General features: G+C 33.6%; 1 protein-coding gene across 46 annotated transcripts in view; it reads left to right on the top strand.

Annotated features, from left to right (window-relative positions):
• Nucleotides 1-18,010, top strand: part of RIMS2 (regulating synaptic membrane exocytosis 2) — a 587,808-nt gene that overhangs the window by 358,982 nt on the left and 210,816 nt on the right. For 24 of the 46 annotated variants that reach the window (XM_032415998.1, XM_032415996.1, XM_032415985.1 and 21 more), the window contains 3 exons: nt 3,005-3,161; nt 4,882-4,998; nt 13,653-13,718. In XM_032415998.1, the coding sequence (XP_032271889.1) occupies nt 3,005-3,161; nt 4,882-4,998; nt 13,653-13,718 (340 nt within the window). The remainder of the gene's footprint in view (nt 1-3,004; nt 3,162-4,881; nt 4,999-13,652; nt 13,719-18,010) is intronic. The other 22 variants (XM_032415989.1, XM_032416001.1, XM_032416012.1 and 19 more) reach the window with 1 other exon arrangement.

Raw genomic sequence — 18,010 nt, forward strand, 5'->3', positions numbered from 1 at the left:
CAGTCATAAATACTTGTTGAATGAAAGATTGTATTGATTTTTTTCTGTGTAGTCTGTTGCTACTACCAGTTGTCATACTCCAAAGTTGTACCACTAGCTATATGTGGCTATTTACATTTAAATTGATTTAAAATAAATACATTAAAAATTCAGTTTCTCATTAACACTAGCAAGATTTCAAGTGCTCAATAGTCATGTGTGTCTAGTGGCTACCATATTGGACAGTGCTGATAGAGAACATTTTTATCATTTTAGAGAGTTCTGTTGGACAGTCTGTTCTATATTTTATAAGAGCAATTAATCTTGCTGCAATCTCTCTAACCTTTAGGTTGAATTGTATACTGCTGTCAGCTTCATCTTCCTAAATTATTACTTTGATCATGAAAGATGAATGTAGTCTTAGAGCACAGTGAGAGCATTGGGAGTGAGATAGAATTTGCTTTAAATCCCAGATCTTGTATTTGACAATTAAAATTTCTTAGTAAATTTCTTAATGTAAATTTCAGTTTCCTTAAATATAAAATGGGGCTAATATTTTTTTTAAAGATTTTAGTTATTTATTTGTCAGAGAGAGAGAGAGAGAGCACAAGCTGGGGGAACGGCAGGCAGAGGGAGAAGCAGCCTCCCCGCTGAGCAGGGAGCCTGATGCACGACTCTATCCCAGGACCCTGGGATCATGTTCTGAGCTGAAGGCAGATGCTTAACCGACTGAGCTACCCAGGTGCTCCAAAATGGGGATAACATTATCTTCTTTGCAGAGTTGGTTCTTTCACATCATTTATAGATTCCTGAAAAAACCTTGTGCTCTGCAAAATCATGGACTAAAAACAACAGGGCATCTGGGAATACCAGTTGGATCAGACCATTCAAAACTCATGTAGCTTTGTAATCAAAACACTAAAAATAAAAGTACAAGCACAATTTTTAAAAGTCATGTTAACTTTTAAGCAATAAAAGTAGTAAATGTGGGATTTAAAAATAAAATGAAGGTATCTAGATAGAAGGAGTATGTCTAGATGGAAAGGAGGATAAGTCTACACAGTTATGGTGTCAAGGGAAGTATTCACACAACCAGGAAGAACCCACGCAAAAATACTTCTAAGATGGAGTTTTTTTTGGCCAAAGTGAGCCAAAAGGAAGAACATGGGATGAATGAGCATCATATTTAGTTCTGTATTTCTCTAGCTTTCTGCATCCAACTGTGTTAATGTTCTTTGCTTTCAGCTGCTTTTATTGGTAGATAGAGTGGACACTGTTGACGCTCCCATAGCCCCTTTAGTTCAGCTGGTTTACACATCGCCAGTGAATGTTGGCTGCTAACAACTCACAGCCGCCCCATGTTCCGGAGAATTGGCCTTAGACAAACAGAAAACAATCTCACCCCCTTCCCACTGGCAGTCTTCAGTCATGACTGGCTAACATTGGACCCTTGCTTCAAAGTCAGAGCAGCTCTGGTACAATTCACAGGCCAGTGGAATCAAGCCGACATTACATTCTTACTTAGTTTCTTCTCGTGCCCTGTTCTAATTCCTTTCTCTTGAGACCACTCCTTTAGTCATTTGTGTGCACTCAAATCTTTCTCCTGCTGCATTCCTTGGGAACCTAACTTCAGATAATACTGCAAAATGTGAACATGTTGGGAAAAATCACATATGAACCAATACTTCTGAGTTATTTCTGAGACAAATGTTGTAGCAGAACACTTTGTACAGTACTAGCAGAGGTCCTGGCACATAGTAAAAGTCAATAGCAGCCATGATGAACATGCTGAAGATAATGGTGGTGGGGCAAATACCAGTTCCTGCCCAGAAATGTTCAGGTTTTTTCCATTACAAGCCTCATGATGTTTTAGATATACACAACTTGGGTCAAACTTACTGTTTATTTCCCTACCGCTGCCCCACATTGAACTGCGTTTTTTCTAGCAACTTTGAATTCCTTCTACTTTTCTCTCCATCAGTCAAATATCTATTGCTTTCTAAGATTCGTTTGAGTTCTATCACTTTTAATACACTTTTTCTAAGTATGTCAAATCATTGAGCTGTTTCCTTCCTCCAAACAGTCGTGTTTTTATTCTCAGGCATCGCTTATATCTCAGCCCTGTCAATCACTATAAGAAAAACAGTTTACATAGGTACTTCAGATGGTATTCCGAATGCTTTCTAATATTGTTTATCTCTTAAAGGAATAACCATAGGGGCGCCTGGGTGGCTCAGTTGGTTAAGCATCTGCCTTCGGCTCAGGTCATGATCTCAGGGTCCTGGGATCGAGTCCCACATGGAGCTCCCTGCTCAATGGGGAGTCTGCTTCTCCCTCTTCCTGCTGCTCCCCCTGCTTGTGCTCTCTCTGTGTCAAATAAATAAAATCTTTAAAAAAAAAAAAAAAGAGAAATAACCATAGACTTTTAGGAATTTTTGTGAAGTTCATAATTTTGAATATTTATAATTGTTGCAAAGTAATTAAAGCTCTTCTAGTTTATTGAAGAGATGAAAGTGTTTTTAGAATAAACTTGCCTCTTTTAGTAAAGATAACTAACTGTATATAAAAGTTTTAGCCTACGGGCGCCTGGGTGGCTCAGTCATTAAGCGTCTGCCTTCGGCTCAGGTCATGGTGACGGAGTCCTGGGATCGAGCCCCGCATCGGGCTCCCTGCTCCGCAGGAAGCCTGCTTCTCCCTCTCCCACTCCCCCTGCTTGTGTTCCCTCTCTCGCTGTCTCTCTCTCTGTCAAATAAATAAATAAAAATCTTAAAAAAAAAAAAAAAGTTTTAGCCTAACTAGCACAGTGCCTTGGACATAGTAGCTATCTAAATATTTGTCATTCATTTTTAATTTAAGTGTTCACAAAATATTATTTTATGATGGTATTATGTTTTATTCATTATGCTTTACATTTAATATATTCAGAGGCTTTCAATTTCACTAACATTTAGTTTTTTCACTGAAGTACAAAATGCCAAAGGACTTAGTGAGTAGATAACTGTACTCTTCATCTTTGCACCTTTAGATTATCGACACAATGGTCGAGATCTTCAAAGCTCAACATTATCAGTGCCAGAACAAGTAATGTCATCAAACCATTGTTCACCATCAGGATCTCCTCACCGAGTAGATGTTATAGGAAGGACTAGATCATGGTCACCCAGTGTCCCTCCTCCACAAAGGTAGGATACCATACACATTTTATTTGTAGGATGCTATTAAAAGCCTATTTATCACAAAGAATTCAATAATTTCTAAAGGTAATAAATTCTTGTGGGAGAAAGTTACTTAAGAAAAAACAGATATGTTCTTCAACAACCTAAATATTGAGAGTAATATGAAATATGGACTACTTTGTAACTTTGGTTGATGTATGTTTCTTTTATGTGAGAGTTCAAAATCGTAAAGAAGACCCAGCTTTCAGATATGCTGAACTGAGCATATCTAGTTAGAGCCAACTAACCATACTCCTGAATGATATAGGTATTGATAATTTAAGAAATAGGAGAAAATAAACATCTGATGGGGTTTTAAAGTTAGGAGCAATCATGCAAAGAATAAAAAAAAAAGCACAGGCAGAGGGAAGAGTGACTCAGAAAATCTACAGCTCTAAGTCTTATGCCTCGTAGAAAACTCTAATCAATCCAGTTAAGTACAGAAAGCTTACAGGAGTAAGAGCCATGGAAATAATGTATTTACTAACAAGAAATATTTATAGAATTCACATTTTATATACTTGCAAAGTTTAAGAAAATTTGAACTCTTAGAATGATAGTTTTATAATGCCTATTTTGAATGAATAATTGATTTATTTTTAGATTTAGACTTTTTCCTTATGATTTTAATTTTATACATGGTACTGGGCTTTCTAAGAGAACTTAAGATTTGTTATATTTATGAATTTAATTTATTTAGTGTATAAAGATGTAAGTACTAGAAAGTGTTTAATTTAGACAATTAAAATAATTAAAAAATATATTAAGTTTATAAAAATTTAAAATGATTGATTAACTAAGTTTGTAAATGGGACTAAAATTATTAAAAGTCTTCTGAAAAGTAATTGTTCAAATATGGTAGACCTATCAATAGAATAATATTTTTAATCTGAAATTTAAATTTAAGAAAGAACTAGATTTTGGATTTTAACTTTAATAAATTAAGCCATTTCTTATTTTTTAAAAAAGGACATTGAAAATTATATCAAAAACCAATGATGTACTATAGCTTGGCTAATTGAATTTAAATAAAAAAAATTTTTAAAAAAAGGATGCTCGACTTTTACCAGGGAAAGAATATTTGAACACACCTAAAAAAAATAGGCAAAGTTTTAGAAGAGATTCAGCTGTGCCTAACAGAAAGCAATAGCAAAAGCTATGTAGAGGCTTATTCTATCATGAAAAAGAAGTGTGTAAGTTGTCAGTCCAGGCCAAGAATGGTAGCTTAAAATAAATCATCATTGATCATTTATAAAGACTTCAATTTAGATTTTAAAAAACAGATCATAATCATTTTCCTAAAACAAGATACACCAATATTATCTATAAGCAACATGCTAAACTCATTTTCTCCACACAAATTTATTCCTCCTCCTGTATTGTGTATAAAAATCACTTTTGGAAACCTGGGTGTCATCCATTAATAATTTTGATAATCCTTATCTCTACCCCCATTGATACCATGTTTATGTTTATCTCTGTTATAGCAGCAATCCCCAACTTCACTGTCAGCCTCCAGTTGAAATGTATCTCATTAGTCCGAGATGCAATTAGTTAAAACAAAAAACTTGGGACTTGGCATTACACTGATTTTTATCTTTTTCTACGTCTTTATTAATAAACCTCCTTTTTAGTGTAGTGCATGATTATGGTTTATTAAAATATTTAATGGATTTTGCTATTGCAGTCGGAATGTGGAACAGGAGCTTCGAGGGACACGCTCTACTGCTGGACATTATAATACAATTAGCCGAATGGATAGACATCGTGTCATGGATGACCGTTACTCTCCAGATAGAGACAGGTAAATAGGATTAAATACTATTAGACCTTATTATAATCGCTACCTTCAGGACGAAGGTATTACCATAAAATATTTTCATCCAGAACTTGGATATTTGTTAATCTTAGCTTCTAACACCATTTCCTTTACAATGCATACATTCGTTCTTATGACCACCGTGTAAAAAAATAAAACAAACAAGAACAACCTTTTCTTTGGTTTAAAAAAAATCATCTTGCTTTTGCAGTTTTGGTCCTTTGTTAAATCAAACAGTTAAGCTAGTGAGTTTGCACATGAGGTTATAAGGATAATTATAATGAAAATAGACATTTTATTGTTTTCATTTATCATAACCAATCATTACATATAAATATACTTCATGAGACAATAGATTTAAAGTCTTTTATATTCATCAGGGAAACCAGTGTGACTTTATATATAAAAGTATTGACACAAGTCTGGTTTGTTTAGGAAACAGACACAAAAACTGATTCATGAAGAGGTTTTGCCTCATGGCTTTCAGTAAACCTTTTAAGCATCTTAAAGAATTATGCTTATTGGTTTCTGTATTTGGAGGAATTCTCCAAGTTTGCTCCATTAAATGTGACATACTTGGAAATAACATATGTTTCAATGCATTAATCACACTAATTACTACTAATTTGTTTTTAAGTTAAACAAATTAATTAACCCTTGAATTCATGGTTTAGTTCTATATAAAATGAAAAATGCTATGGTATTTCCTCCACACTGTCAAATAGGTTTGAGATAAGGATTAGCAAAGAAAGCCTAATTTACTATTCAGAGAATATTATGATAAAGTAACAAGAGAATGCAGAAGTCTCTTTGTATGAGACCTAAACCAATTTAGTAAGAACATCTTAAATCAACTGACTTGAGAAGTTCCCAATGTTCATCATTGTCAATATTTATAAACTTAATTGTTTTCATCTAAATCTAAGGTTATACTCAATTCAGGCTTATAATTTCATTGTGTTAAGTACACTTTTCCAGAAGAAAAGGTAGGGAACATCTATCCTAATCTTCAATAGTGTCAAACAAGTATTAGCTTTTGTATCTGAGATCTAAGAAGAAATAGAAGTTATTAAATTAGTATCTTTATTAATTGTTAAATAAAAGTTAATGTGGTATTTTTTTTTATTTGCTTAACTTTTTCATAGTGATCTGTGTCTTTAGTGGTAATTATAGGTGTGGTCCCTAAAGAAATTGTATCACATCAAGTATGATACTAGTGAAAGAAAAATAACTGTATGGGCACGATCAGGAGTTGGAAGAAGTCATATTAGGGTGGGTGAATGAGTACTTTTATTAAACATTATAGAATTCTAATAAGTTTGATCATCTCTGGAAATTATTTACATAGCGATTCATAAACTCCTTGTTCTTTGAAAGTTCCTTAAGGCAATGATGAAAGAAAAAAGTCTGAAATGACTTTAAATCCTTCAAGTTTGCATAAAATTTTTCTTTAGATGAGAAATGGACTTGATATTTTCTCTGAAGACAATATGGTCTAAATCTTGCAGAGAGGAATAGAATAAAATTAACCTCTACAATTATATTCACAAACAAAAATAGTCACTATCATGCAAACTGATAATAATTTATCAGTATTTTAAGACAAATGGCCATAGCATTAATGATAAAAGACTTGCTGTTAAATCCTTGGTATATAGCTATTATGGTCATAACTGCTATGTCATTATATTTTTTCTTGTTTATAACTTTATGAATCATTTAGTTTGACAAAAATGTTCAAGTAATTCAGAAGTTTTGGAGGAATTTGACCCCTGGGGCTTCATCACTTTTTTAGAGTGCTGTAGATTACCAAATCATAATTACTGGGGTTTCATCACTTTTTTAGAGTGCTGTAGATTGTCAAATCATAGTTACCCCTAATTGTGAGCTGTTCTACATTTTTTTTAAATAACTAAAATAGAATTTCTTTTAAATAAGACTATAAAACTATTTCTAATATTATATTTAAGTTATCTGTGTAAACATTACTTATTAACATGAGGGATCAAAAATCAAGAAGTACAGTAGTATCCATGTTAGGTAGTCTATCAAATTAGTAAACAATGGGTTCTTAATTTCTGTTTTATGCTTTATATTCTAAATATTCTAAAAGATTTTCAATAATAGAATGCATGTGAAGACATCGTAATTTTTATGCACTCTTTAGAAGGTAATAATTCTCTAGAACTCTTACAGTGAATTTTCATGAGTAGTGTTTTATATAGTCAATCAATAATACTGTTGATTAAAAAGCCTAAAAGAGAATTTCCTTTGAGATAGTAAGTAAAATGTAGGCATTTTGAGTGGTACATTAACTTTTCTTGTCAGTAATAAATGGTGCACTGGACCAGAAGAGTATTTTATTGAATATACTCTTTTTTTGTAGGATTTGGAGCCAAATGGCATTGCATTTTAATGTAGGCTTTTTATTACTTGCTAGCTGTGTTTCTTTGGGAAAATTAATGTCTTTGACACTTGATTTCCTTATCTATAAAATTAGAACATTAGTACCAACTTTATGAGGTTGTGGGGTAGATTAAATGACACAGCACCTCCAGTTGCATAGTACGTACTCAGAAGATGTGCCTTACTCTTAACATTTTAAAAGATCTTGTGGCTTACAAATAATTGACATCTTAATGTGCTTATTAACTAAGCAGAAAAAAAAGAAATCAGTTAATACAGGTATTTTTTTTAAAAAGCTTTGTAGAGAGTGTAGAACATGAGTTGGACCTTGAAAAATGGACATGCTTATTTAGGCAAGAACAAAAGCATAAATACAGAGGCAAAACATACATATATATCAGAAAGACTCAGTATGAAGGATGAAGGACTTGGGACATATTGGAAAGTTGTGCATGAAGATAATGGCTTTTACATTGGCTACAATGGGTGGGAAATGATGCTCTTTGGCATTAATTTATAGTGCCTGGCTAAACCTAAGTGGTATAAGAAGGAGATAATAGTATTCGGATTCCCTTTTTCTTGCAGGTAATGTTAAAAAGAATTATATATCAAAATTTGACTGCATCTTTATATCTCTGCACATCTCACTCTGTTATCATTAGTCAAAATCCTATTCTGTTTTGAAAAGAAAATAGGTTCTTTGTAAGTAATTCAGAAACTTGGATGCAGGGCTGTTAGCCAAAATGAAGAATTATAACAGACATCGTTCATCTTCCTCTCCATCCCCCATACTTTTTAGATCATTGTTTCTCTGGTAAATCATGGTAACTATGACTAGGAACATAATTTTCCTGGGGCAACCTATGTGGCTTTAGTATTAGAAACCATTTCAAGAGCTTATTTGTTTACATGAGTTAATTTACTATTAGAATAAATATAGAGTACTAGATAATATTTCTGTAACATGTCAGAGATATCATGCAGTACTCATTTTTATGTCTATCCTGGAGGCCAAAATATATTGGGTACCTTTAATTCTATGCCGTATACCTTTAGCATAATAAGAAAAAAAAATACAATTAACACTGGCCTAAGATACATTACTTCATAGGCTTTTTTTTGTGTGCATTCAGTTAATACATTTATATTCTAAAAAGAAAAATGTCATATTACATGGATCTCTAGGATACCTCACACACTTATGCCATTTCTTACTCTTTATCAGCCAACCAGCTGTAAGGAAGTGTCAAAATTACCCATAACTATTTATAGTCTTCTTGGTCCTTTTAGTTATCAACAATGAGGGGAACACATCTCTGAAAGTTTGAAAATACAGAGAAAGTAAATTAAAAGCAATACATTTTATTACATTTCAGGAATATATTTTAACATAGTTAAATCATATTGAGAATGTTTTAGGAACTATAAAGTAGCAAAACATTAACAATATTGAAGACAGAACAGAAAGTTTTGCATTAAGTTGAGATTGTTGGAAACTTTGCTTTCAAAAACTATAGGTTATTTAAGGACGAGATATTTTATTTCTTCTTTTTGCAGTCCTTTTTGTCTGGTGGTTTCTAAAAGGAGACATTCAGATTCATCTGATATAATGGAAGGATAATTCATTTAAGGATGAGATATTTTATTTCTTCTTTTTGCAGTCCTTTTTGTCTGGTGGTTTCTAAAAGGAGACATTCAGATTCATCTGATAAAATGGAAGGATAATTCATTATAAATACAGTTTTGTTCTGTCTTTAAAGATTACATTCCTTAATAAGAATCAGAGTGTCTAGAAATTAGATTAGTAATCCAGTTCAATTATTTGAATAGTGAAATTTGTCATTATGATTTTTGAATCTATAACTTCTTTTTTTTACTCTTTAAAATTTAGTAATTCTTTTAGTTTTCTATTTTTTTTTACAATGAATTACTGCTCTGCTCAATTTTAAAAATTTTTCAAGGAGATTGGATAAATTGCAATTTTTGACATAATTTTTTAACTCATTATGTATATTGGCGACAGTATTGTTTACTTAGGTTTTATAATTCCATTAATTTTGGAAGAAATGTAAGAATGATTTAACTGAGAAGAGTAAATGAAATGTTTTTAAGTTGTACCAAGTGGATGTGGCAAAGGACCTTGAATGCATCTCTGGATCTTAGGTGGATTTTACTTCCAAAACAATGTGGATTTAAATTTATGTAATATTCACTGATGTATTTTTATAGTCGTCAACAGAATCTCAAGGGGTATCATGACCAGATTGGGTTAAGAGGTACAACATGACTATAGAAAACTATGTATTTCGGCTTCTCCAATGAAACAGAGCCAGTAGGATAGATAGATAATAAGGATTTGGCTCACATAATTATAGAAGTCAAAAGGCCTACCATCTGCTCTATGCAAGCTGGAGACCCATGAAATGATGGTATAATTCGGTCCAAGTCTGAAGGCTTGAGAACCAGGGTGGCCAATGTTATAAATCCCAGTCTGAGGAACAGAGAGGTAAGAGATGTCCAGCTCTAAAGTGAGGCAGGAAAAAGGGAGGAATTCATCCTTTTTCCTATTTTGTTCTGTTGAGCCTCTCACCAGATTCTATGATGCTCACCCAGATTGAGGAGGGCAGTCTGCTGAGTCCACTGATTCAAACGCTAATATCATCCTGAAGCACCCTCACAGACACCCCCCAGAAATAACATTAAATGTGAGCACCCCTTGGGCCAGTTAAATTAACTGTCACAAAAAGGGAAATAAAACAAACTGATGTTTGATAAAGGTGATCCTTGCTTAATGTTTTCTTTGGCTTTATAGAGACAAAATTAACTATAAGGCTCCTCAAGGAGAATATTAGAAATTGATGATGATATATATGTTCTATGAATTTGAAAATTTTAATAAGTTTTGAAGTTTATATATTTTCATTCCTCAAGTAATTTTCAGAGAAGATCTATTTGTTCTTAATGCAATAAATCCTAATATCACAGCTGTTGGGTATTACTTCTACTCTTTGTAATGCCAGGAATATCTTTTTTGAATACTGTTTTACTTTCTTTTTATACCACATAGGTTTGTACTGTTCTGTTTACATTTCTAGAAGTTTCTGTGATTATGTGAACCATTGCTCTCTTTGGAGGGTAGGCTCACCATGAAAATAGTATAATTCTGTTTTTAGTTTTTAGTTCAATCCAAAATGTATTTATTGAGTGTGTCACCCAATTGTGCACAAAGATTTAAAATAGACATTATCCTGGCCTAAATAAACAGATGATCCAACTAATTATACCAACTCATATATACCAACTAATATATAATATACCAACTAATTATAAAACATAGAAGCCTGTCAGGCCAAGCATAATATTATTGGAATAGATTGGAGAGAAAATTACTTGCTTGAGTATTGGAAAAAAGCTGTAAAGGGAAGTTGGACTTTAAAGATTGAGTAGAATTTTCAAAGGCAATAAAGTGGAGACAGAGGGAGGATAATGGCATTCTTGGCAGAGTGATAAGCATGAACAGTCTCAGAGTCAGGAAAGTATGGGATATATTTAGAGAATCTTAGGTGGTCTGGCATACCTACATAAAAAGTTATAGTATGAAGGGTGGGAAGTGATAGGCTATACTGAAGATTGAAGTAGTTTAGAACTTAATTTGTATGCTGTTTTAAGGAATATGACTTGTTTTTGATATGTGAAACCAGAGAAGGATTTTAAGCAAAGTACCTACATGATCAAAAGCATAATTTATAATTATCTTGCTTGTAGACAGAGTGGAGAATGGATTGGATCAGGAAAGGGTTGGGGTTGAAGGAGGGGAGCAATAGATTATTTTAGTAGACATGGTAAGCCTGATTGAAGGTAGTAGCAGGAGAAAAGGAATAGAAGAGATAAATCTGAGTTATTTAAGCATTGGAACTAGCAAGGTTTATAAATCAATTAAATGTGGAAAATAAGGAAAATGGAGGAGTTAAATTATGAGATTTTTTAAAACTTGGCTTGTTAAGTAAATATTTAAATCTTTAGTTAAAACTGGGATTACACAAAGAGGAACAGCTGAAGTATTATATTAAGTTTCAAACGAGGGTTAAAGAATTATATTTGAAACTAGAGGGTCTTTTAGAGATCATGGAGGTAACTGAGGGACTGCGGTTGTAGGTAAGGACCATGCCAAATGGATAGGGATTAGTCTTCTCACTCCCTCTTTAGCCAGAGTCATTCTGATTTTATTGGCTTCCTAATGATTGGTTTTACATAAAAATCTGCTCCAAAAAAACATTGGTCTTCTGATCAAAAAGAAAGTTTGAAAACTACTGCTCCAGCCCCCTCATTTCACAAATGCAGCACCAGGCGTCCAAATAGGCGAATGTCTTGCTCGAACCTTAAAATTAACATGCGTTTTTCTGAAGTGTCTACACGACAGTTAGGCAGCTGTGTGGGGAGCCCAGGAAGCAGCTGGAAATGTGCTGTGAAACCCAAAGAAAAATGAAAGCTAAACAAAGTGAGAGTTCACACTATAAAGGAAATGATATAATGCAGAAAGAATGTGTTGGAATATAAAGAAATTTGAAGAACCCATCTTGGGAAACCACTGCCTCTAGGGAATAAAGAGAAGGAGAATCCAGTAAATGAAATGGGTAAAGAAGCAGTTAGATAGGAGGGAAACCAGGCCGTATGTGTAAATGTTAAGAGCCTGAATTTTGGATTAAGGAAGCCCTGAGTTTGAAACCCAGTCCAGCTACTTCCTATATGGCACTCACAGCCTCAGTTTTTCTGTCTGTGGCAATACTAGAACCTACCTCAAAGAGCTGTTACAAGAAATAAATGAGATAAAGTAGACAAACCTTTAATGGAGTACTTGTCACCTCATTGAGTGTTACATAAATACTATTTTTAATAGCCTGAGAGAATCATGTTTCAAAAACCAAGAGAAGAGAGAGTGTCAAGAAACATAGGTTGAAAATCACTGTGTAACACCATAGATAAGGGTAATATGAGGAAGATCAAGAAGTTAAAGGATTTTTCAGGATTTCACAGGTAGCATTCATAGGCTAGCTTCCAGAGAAGGGTGGAGACTGAAAGTCCCGTTACATACAGTGAACTTAAAGCTTGGATGAGAAGTGAGGAAGTGGTGGCAAAAATTGTAGATATGGCTAAGATGTTGTATGATGAAAGTCAGAGACATGCAAAGGCTTGAGAGGAAGGCGAGGTTAGTGAAGGGTTTATTTTTAGGATTAAGTGCAGTTCAGGAATGGAAGTCATGAGACAATGAATGAAGGAAGGAAGAACGAATGTGGGAAATTAGGATTACAAGTAGAGGAGTTTCTTCCTTTGGTGCAAAAGAAAATGACAAGTGAAGATATAAGTATAGGTACTCTGTATTTAGTGGTAGAAATATGACAGAGAGGATTCAAAGTTGGTTTCCTTTTTTAAAAAACTGAAACATAATGATCATCTGCCAAAATTAAGTGTGTTGGCATGAGAGGTTTTACAAAAACAGAAAAGTTTAAATCAGCGCTGTGGAAAGAAGAGGAGCCCCTAGAGATGGGTGAAAACGTCAGTGTGCTGCTTCGATGGTTTAGGATAGTCATGAGGCGTGAAGTGTAGCACAGCCCACAGTAGGTAATAAACATATACTAAACATAGTGAATGGAAAAATGGATAGCATCCAATGAACCTAATAAATGAAAGTAATAACCAAATAATAATTCAAGTCAGCTTATTCCTTACTAAATGGAATTTTTAAGTCCTTTTAGTTATTTTACTTATTCATGATTGAAGAAGAAATAATTACCTTATAAAATCTCCTGTGTATTAGAAATTACCTCTTTAATTATTTTCTTCTTAAACTTCCTTGTTATTTTATTAGTTTTCTCTTTCCATCTTTCCTCCTCAAAAAGGGAAAGCAACTATATATTGTATAACATTTTATAGATGGTGCTAGAGATGTTTGAGTGATAATTGATAAGATTTTATTTTGAAATATAATTTGTTTAAATCTTGATTTGCTATGTTTTTGTTGTGTTTATTTTGGAATACTTAGAATATTTTAACCTTTAGCACGGCCATATTACAATGGACATTGGGAGGAAAGAGCAAGCTATCTAGTAACAGTTTTCATTTGCTTTGCTTACTATCTGCTTATCTTTTTTGAATTTCACTTTTTAAAAGTAAACTATACCTTTTCATTTCTTTCCTGAGTCTCATTTATATTCTTGTTTCTGCCATGCTTGCAGTCATTTTCTTACTCTACCTCGCTCCAGATACAGTCAGAACACTGAACATCATCACAGGGATGGCAGGTATATTTTTCTTACAATTGAGTCTGTTCGTAGAATTGCATGTGCCTGTCTAATGATATGGTATAATTCACTTCTATTTCTGCTTTTTATATATATACATATATGATTATTCATGAAATATAGAAATATTATCCTTACTATATACGATAATAGAAAATAAAGCATATGTAAATACTTTAATTGTAGTAAGATGTCAAAAACAAAGCTTCCCTTTAATGAGCTAGTATCATCTCCTTGATGACTCTAAAAATTTAGGTCACCAGGCTTTACAGTTAACCCTTGATTACCTAGAAGTATAGAATAACAGTATTTTTAAAAATTAATTGCATTTGACTGACCACCTTCATAATTATATATTTAGACAGCACTGGTTTTTACATATCTTAGTCATCTGCTCCCCCACCTCCCATCCCCCACAGTTGAGGAACCAGTCCTAGAAGTGCTTAGGTTGAACTGATCAGTTTATAGTTTACCTTGTCAGAGGTGGCTGTGATCTACTCAACTGGTCATAGATAATCCTGGATCCATGGAGAATATTGGGTCTGTGGGAAAATCCTTGTTCATTTCTACTTTACCACCATTCTCCTTATATTGAAGGGAAATATCAATTACTTGGCATTTAACCGAAAGAAGGATAAACTAGAAAGAGAAGGGAAAGAAGGTCTCTAAAAGCTTACAGTTTCTCCAGGCTTTATGTAGCTTTAGGGATTTGAGCCTGTGACATTTCGAGGCCCTGAAGGCAGAGAAGAGAGTAGCAGTGATAATGTGGTAGTGGGTTCAGCTAGTATAGATTAAGAATTATGTGCTCTACTCAGTTGTTTCAAAGTGATCTGGGTTGTGTGTGACCACTTTTGTACTATTAATTTAATTCATTAAGAGTTATTCATAAAAGGGTTTAGAAAAAAAATTTGAAACTAATGAATAAATTCCTAAGGATTGAATTCATGTAGATAAATGTAGAAGGAAACATAAGAGATAATATCAACAATAGATTCCTAACGATGGAAGTTTTGTGATGTCTTTCAGTAAATATAATTGAAATGTAGTGCCTTCCAGTTTATTATATGGTAGGGATTATTGCTGTATTTTATTGTCTTTTGTATTTTCTCAGTCTCTTTTCTGTTATTTTGCTTTAATACTAAATAATTCCTTTTTGTTATGTCTTTTTATTTTTACTTTTGCTGTATATTACATTCTATTTGGGTTTGCAGTGATTATACAATTACCTTACAAAAATGTAAGGAAGTAGGGCGCCTGGGTGGCTCAGTTGGTTAAGCGACTGCCTTCGGCTCAGGTCATGATCCCGGAGTCCCGGGAATGAGTCCCACATCAGGCTCCCTGCTTGGCAGGGAGTCTGCTTCTCCCTCTGACCCTCTCATGCTCTCTCTATCTCATTCTCTCTCTCAAATAAATAAATAAAATCTTTAAAAAAAAAAAATGTAAGGAAGTAGTTCTATAACTGTCCCTATAATTGACCAAGACCTTTCTTAAAATGGGTGACATGAATGAGACATTACTGATTATAGGCTTATTCTAATTACACTGGTATCTTCATTTAAATTCAAGTTAAAATCTTGCACCACATTAGTTTTTTTTATATTCTAGTTATCTTAGTTATCAATAAGTAAATTGCTTCATATTATTTATTTTTTCAATGAGCCAACATGTGTAGAATCAGTTCTTGATCAGCTCTAGGTTGGTTATCAATTTCATGTACTTATTCAAATTCTGAACCTAGCCTAGCTGGCCTATTTTGCATGATATATTTCTGAATTGCCTTTTATGCCATGATTTATTTTGTGGTCAGGAAACACAATATCATTAATGTTTATATTAAAGTAAAACACAGTTAAGAAAATCAGCTTTAGAAAACAGGTAATCAAGTAGGGATTTGAGCCATCCTGTGACATTTCGAGGCCCTGCAGGCAGAGAAGAGTGTAGCAAAAAATCTTCTTACTGAAGATTTGCCATCACTTAGACGATTCCAGTATGTGAGACTAATGTACACCTACTCCTAGACAAATTTGGGTGGATTTTGTAAGAATGAAATTCTTTAGTTGCTTTTAAAAATACTTTCATCATTATCAGTTTAATACACAAAAAAGAATATGTGCACCTGTCAAAGCATAATGATAAAATGAAATCCATGAATCTGCTACCCAAACTGAAAACCAGAATTTATGGTTTTACTTATTGCATCTATCTGTAGAATCTTTGCCTATTGAATCCATATGCCTCTTTCATAGAAGTAATAAACACTATACTGATTTTCAGTTTAACATCCCCTTTCTTTGCTTTTTCTAAAGTGACTTTGGTCATTTGTTTTCACTCTAACTTTTTTGAGTTACTCAGTCTTTCTGACCCTCACCTCAATCCACTATGAGATTCTAGGATTATTGAGGATATAATCAGGTATCCATTCTCCTATGTTTGTTACCATAATTCTCTAGGCTTCTTGTCTTTAATTTAACCCCTGTACCTTTGTATGTAATGTAACTGAGCACAGCCCTTCCATGTTGAGATCATCTGGTGACCTCTTGGTTATTCCATTTTATTCACTGAAGATTTTAGCACCTGGCTTTAGTCTAACTTTTAATAATTCCTGCCATCAACCAGAGTGATGTTAGCGTTCACCTGAATGATCTGTGCAGCAGCCACTCACTTCCTTGGCTGTCTCAAATTGGACGTAGTGAACTTTATTCCCAATTCTACTTTAGTCAGTTACTGCCATGGCCATATCTGAATCTTATCATCATTTGAAATTATTACACCTCTAAAGTCTTAATTCAAATACTTCACTCTTGGACCAGAACTACACATGGTTCTTTCTTATTTTTTCACTGAGTTACTTTTACCGCACTAGCTCTTGTATCTCAATAGAGAACTCCACACTCTTGGCCCCTTTTCTTTTCCCTATTAGTCTCCACTTTACTTACTTACATATCCAGAGGTTGATTCCATTCTTAGAAATATCCTCAATTCCCTTGCTACATTGTTCTTCTTTTACCTATTTGACAGAGTTCACATCTGGACCCATCTCTTTCTTTTGCGGAATTGTTCTGAACTAAATTTTCCAAATTCTCCCCAACTCAACTGAACGCTTAAAGGAAAAGTGACCTCTTTATTGAGAGTTGTGAAAGAAAGAAAGGATGGAAAGAGGGAAGGAAAAGAGGAGAGAGGGAGGAAAAAGAAGAAAGAATAAGAAAGAAAAGAAAGTGGCACCAACTCTCTAAGTGTCCAATTTCCCAGCCCAGATTTCAAGGTGACATTTACTGTCATGATCTGGAAATTCCCTTTCTGGGGGTAAATATGTGTTAAGAGCTCCAAGTGAACTATAGTGTAGCTACACTACACTATATGAAATCTGCATTTTTCTGAATGGAACGAATGTAGTAAATTAAACGTGGCATCCCCAGTCTGTGAAGAATCAGAATCACCAGTCTCTCTACCCCAGCCTTGTAAAATGAAAAATTATGAGAGCTATCTCTTTGGAACAGATGAATAGTGGCTTAATTAATGGCTGCTAAACTTTTTATATTATTTCAGGAGACAAATATTAACTAATATTAGGAATCTAAACTCTTTTTCTTCTGACCAGGTTATGCTAACCAGTACAAATCTATCTGAGTCATTGTGTATTTTTTAACACAGTCAACATTTAAACAAACATATTTAGAATAGGTATCATGTTACCTTTTATTAATATCCCTTTATTAAGATATAGCCTTTATTTTAATAAATAATATCTTTTATATTTAAAAAATTTATCCCCATACCTTACTTTTTTCCCCCTAGTATTTATCTCTACTTAAATCATTTTTTGGCAGCATGATGGTGGACTTTCATGTAAAGAGGTCATGGAGAAGACAACTAGGCTATATCTTAAAAGAGGAATTGGAATTATTTAGATTTATATAGACGTAAGGTAGGATGTCAGTGGAATTCTAAAGAAATGTATGAGCAAACTCACTAAAGTAATAAATACCATGTTTTAGTGCTCTTGGAGCATTATCCACAAGGCAGGGAATAGCAAGAAATGAATCTGGGATGATAGAGATGGTCCCAATTATGGATAACCTTGTATGTTCTGTTAAGGAATTTAGATCTAAGACTGTAAGTGATAGAGGTACTTCAAAGAGTTTTAATTAGGAGATGGTTATAATATATTTATTCATTCTAGAATAATTACTCTAGAGACTATGTGGATGGTTGATTTGAGAGAAAAGGGTGTGTGAAAGAAAAGCATGCATAAAGATATTTGCTGCCTTGGTCTTGGGCAGCAGAGAACTCTT

This window comes from Phoca vitulina, unplaced genomic scaffold (assembly GCF_004348235.1).
Source record: "Phoca vitulina isolate PV1807 unplaced genomic scaffold, GSC_HSeal_1.0 scaffold18, whole genome shotgun sequence".
In the NCBI taxonomy this organism is placed as follows: Eukaryota; Metazoa; Chordata; class Mammalia; order Carnivora; family Phocidae; genus Phoca; species Phoca vitulina.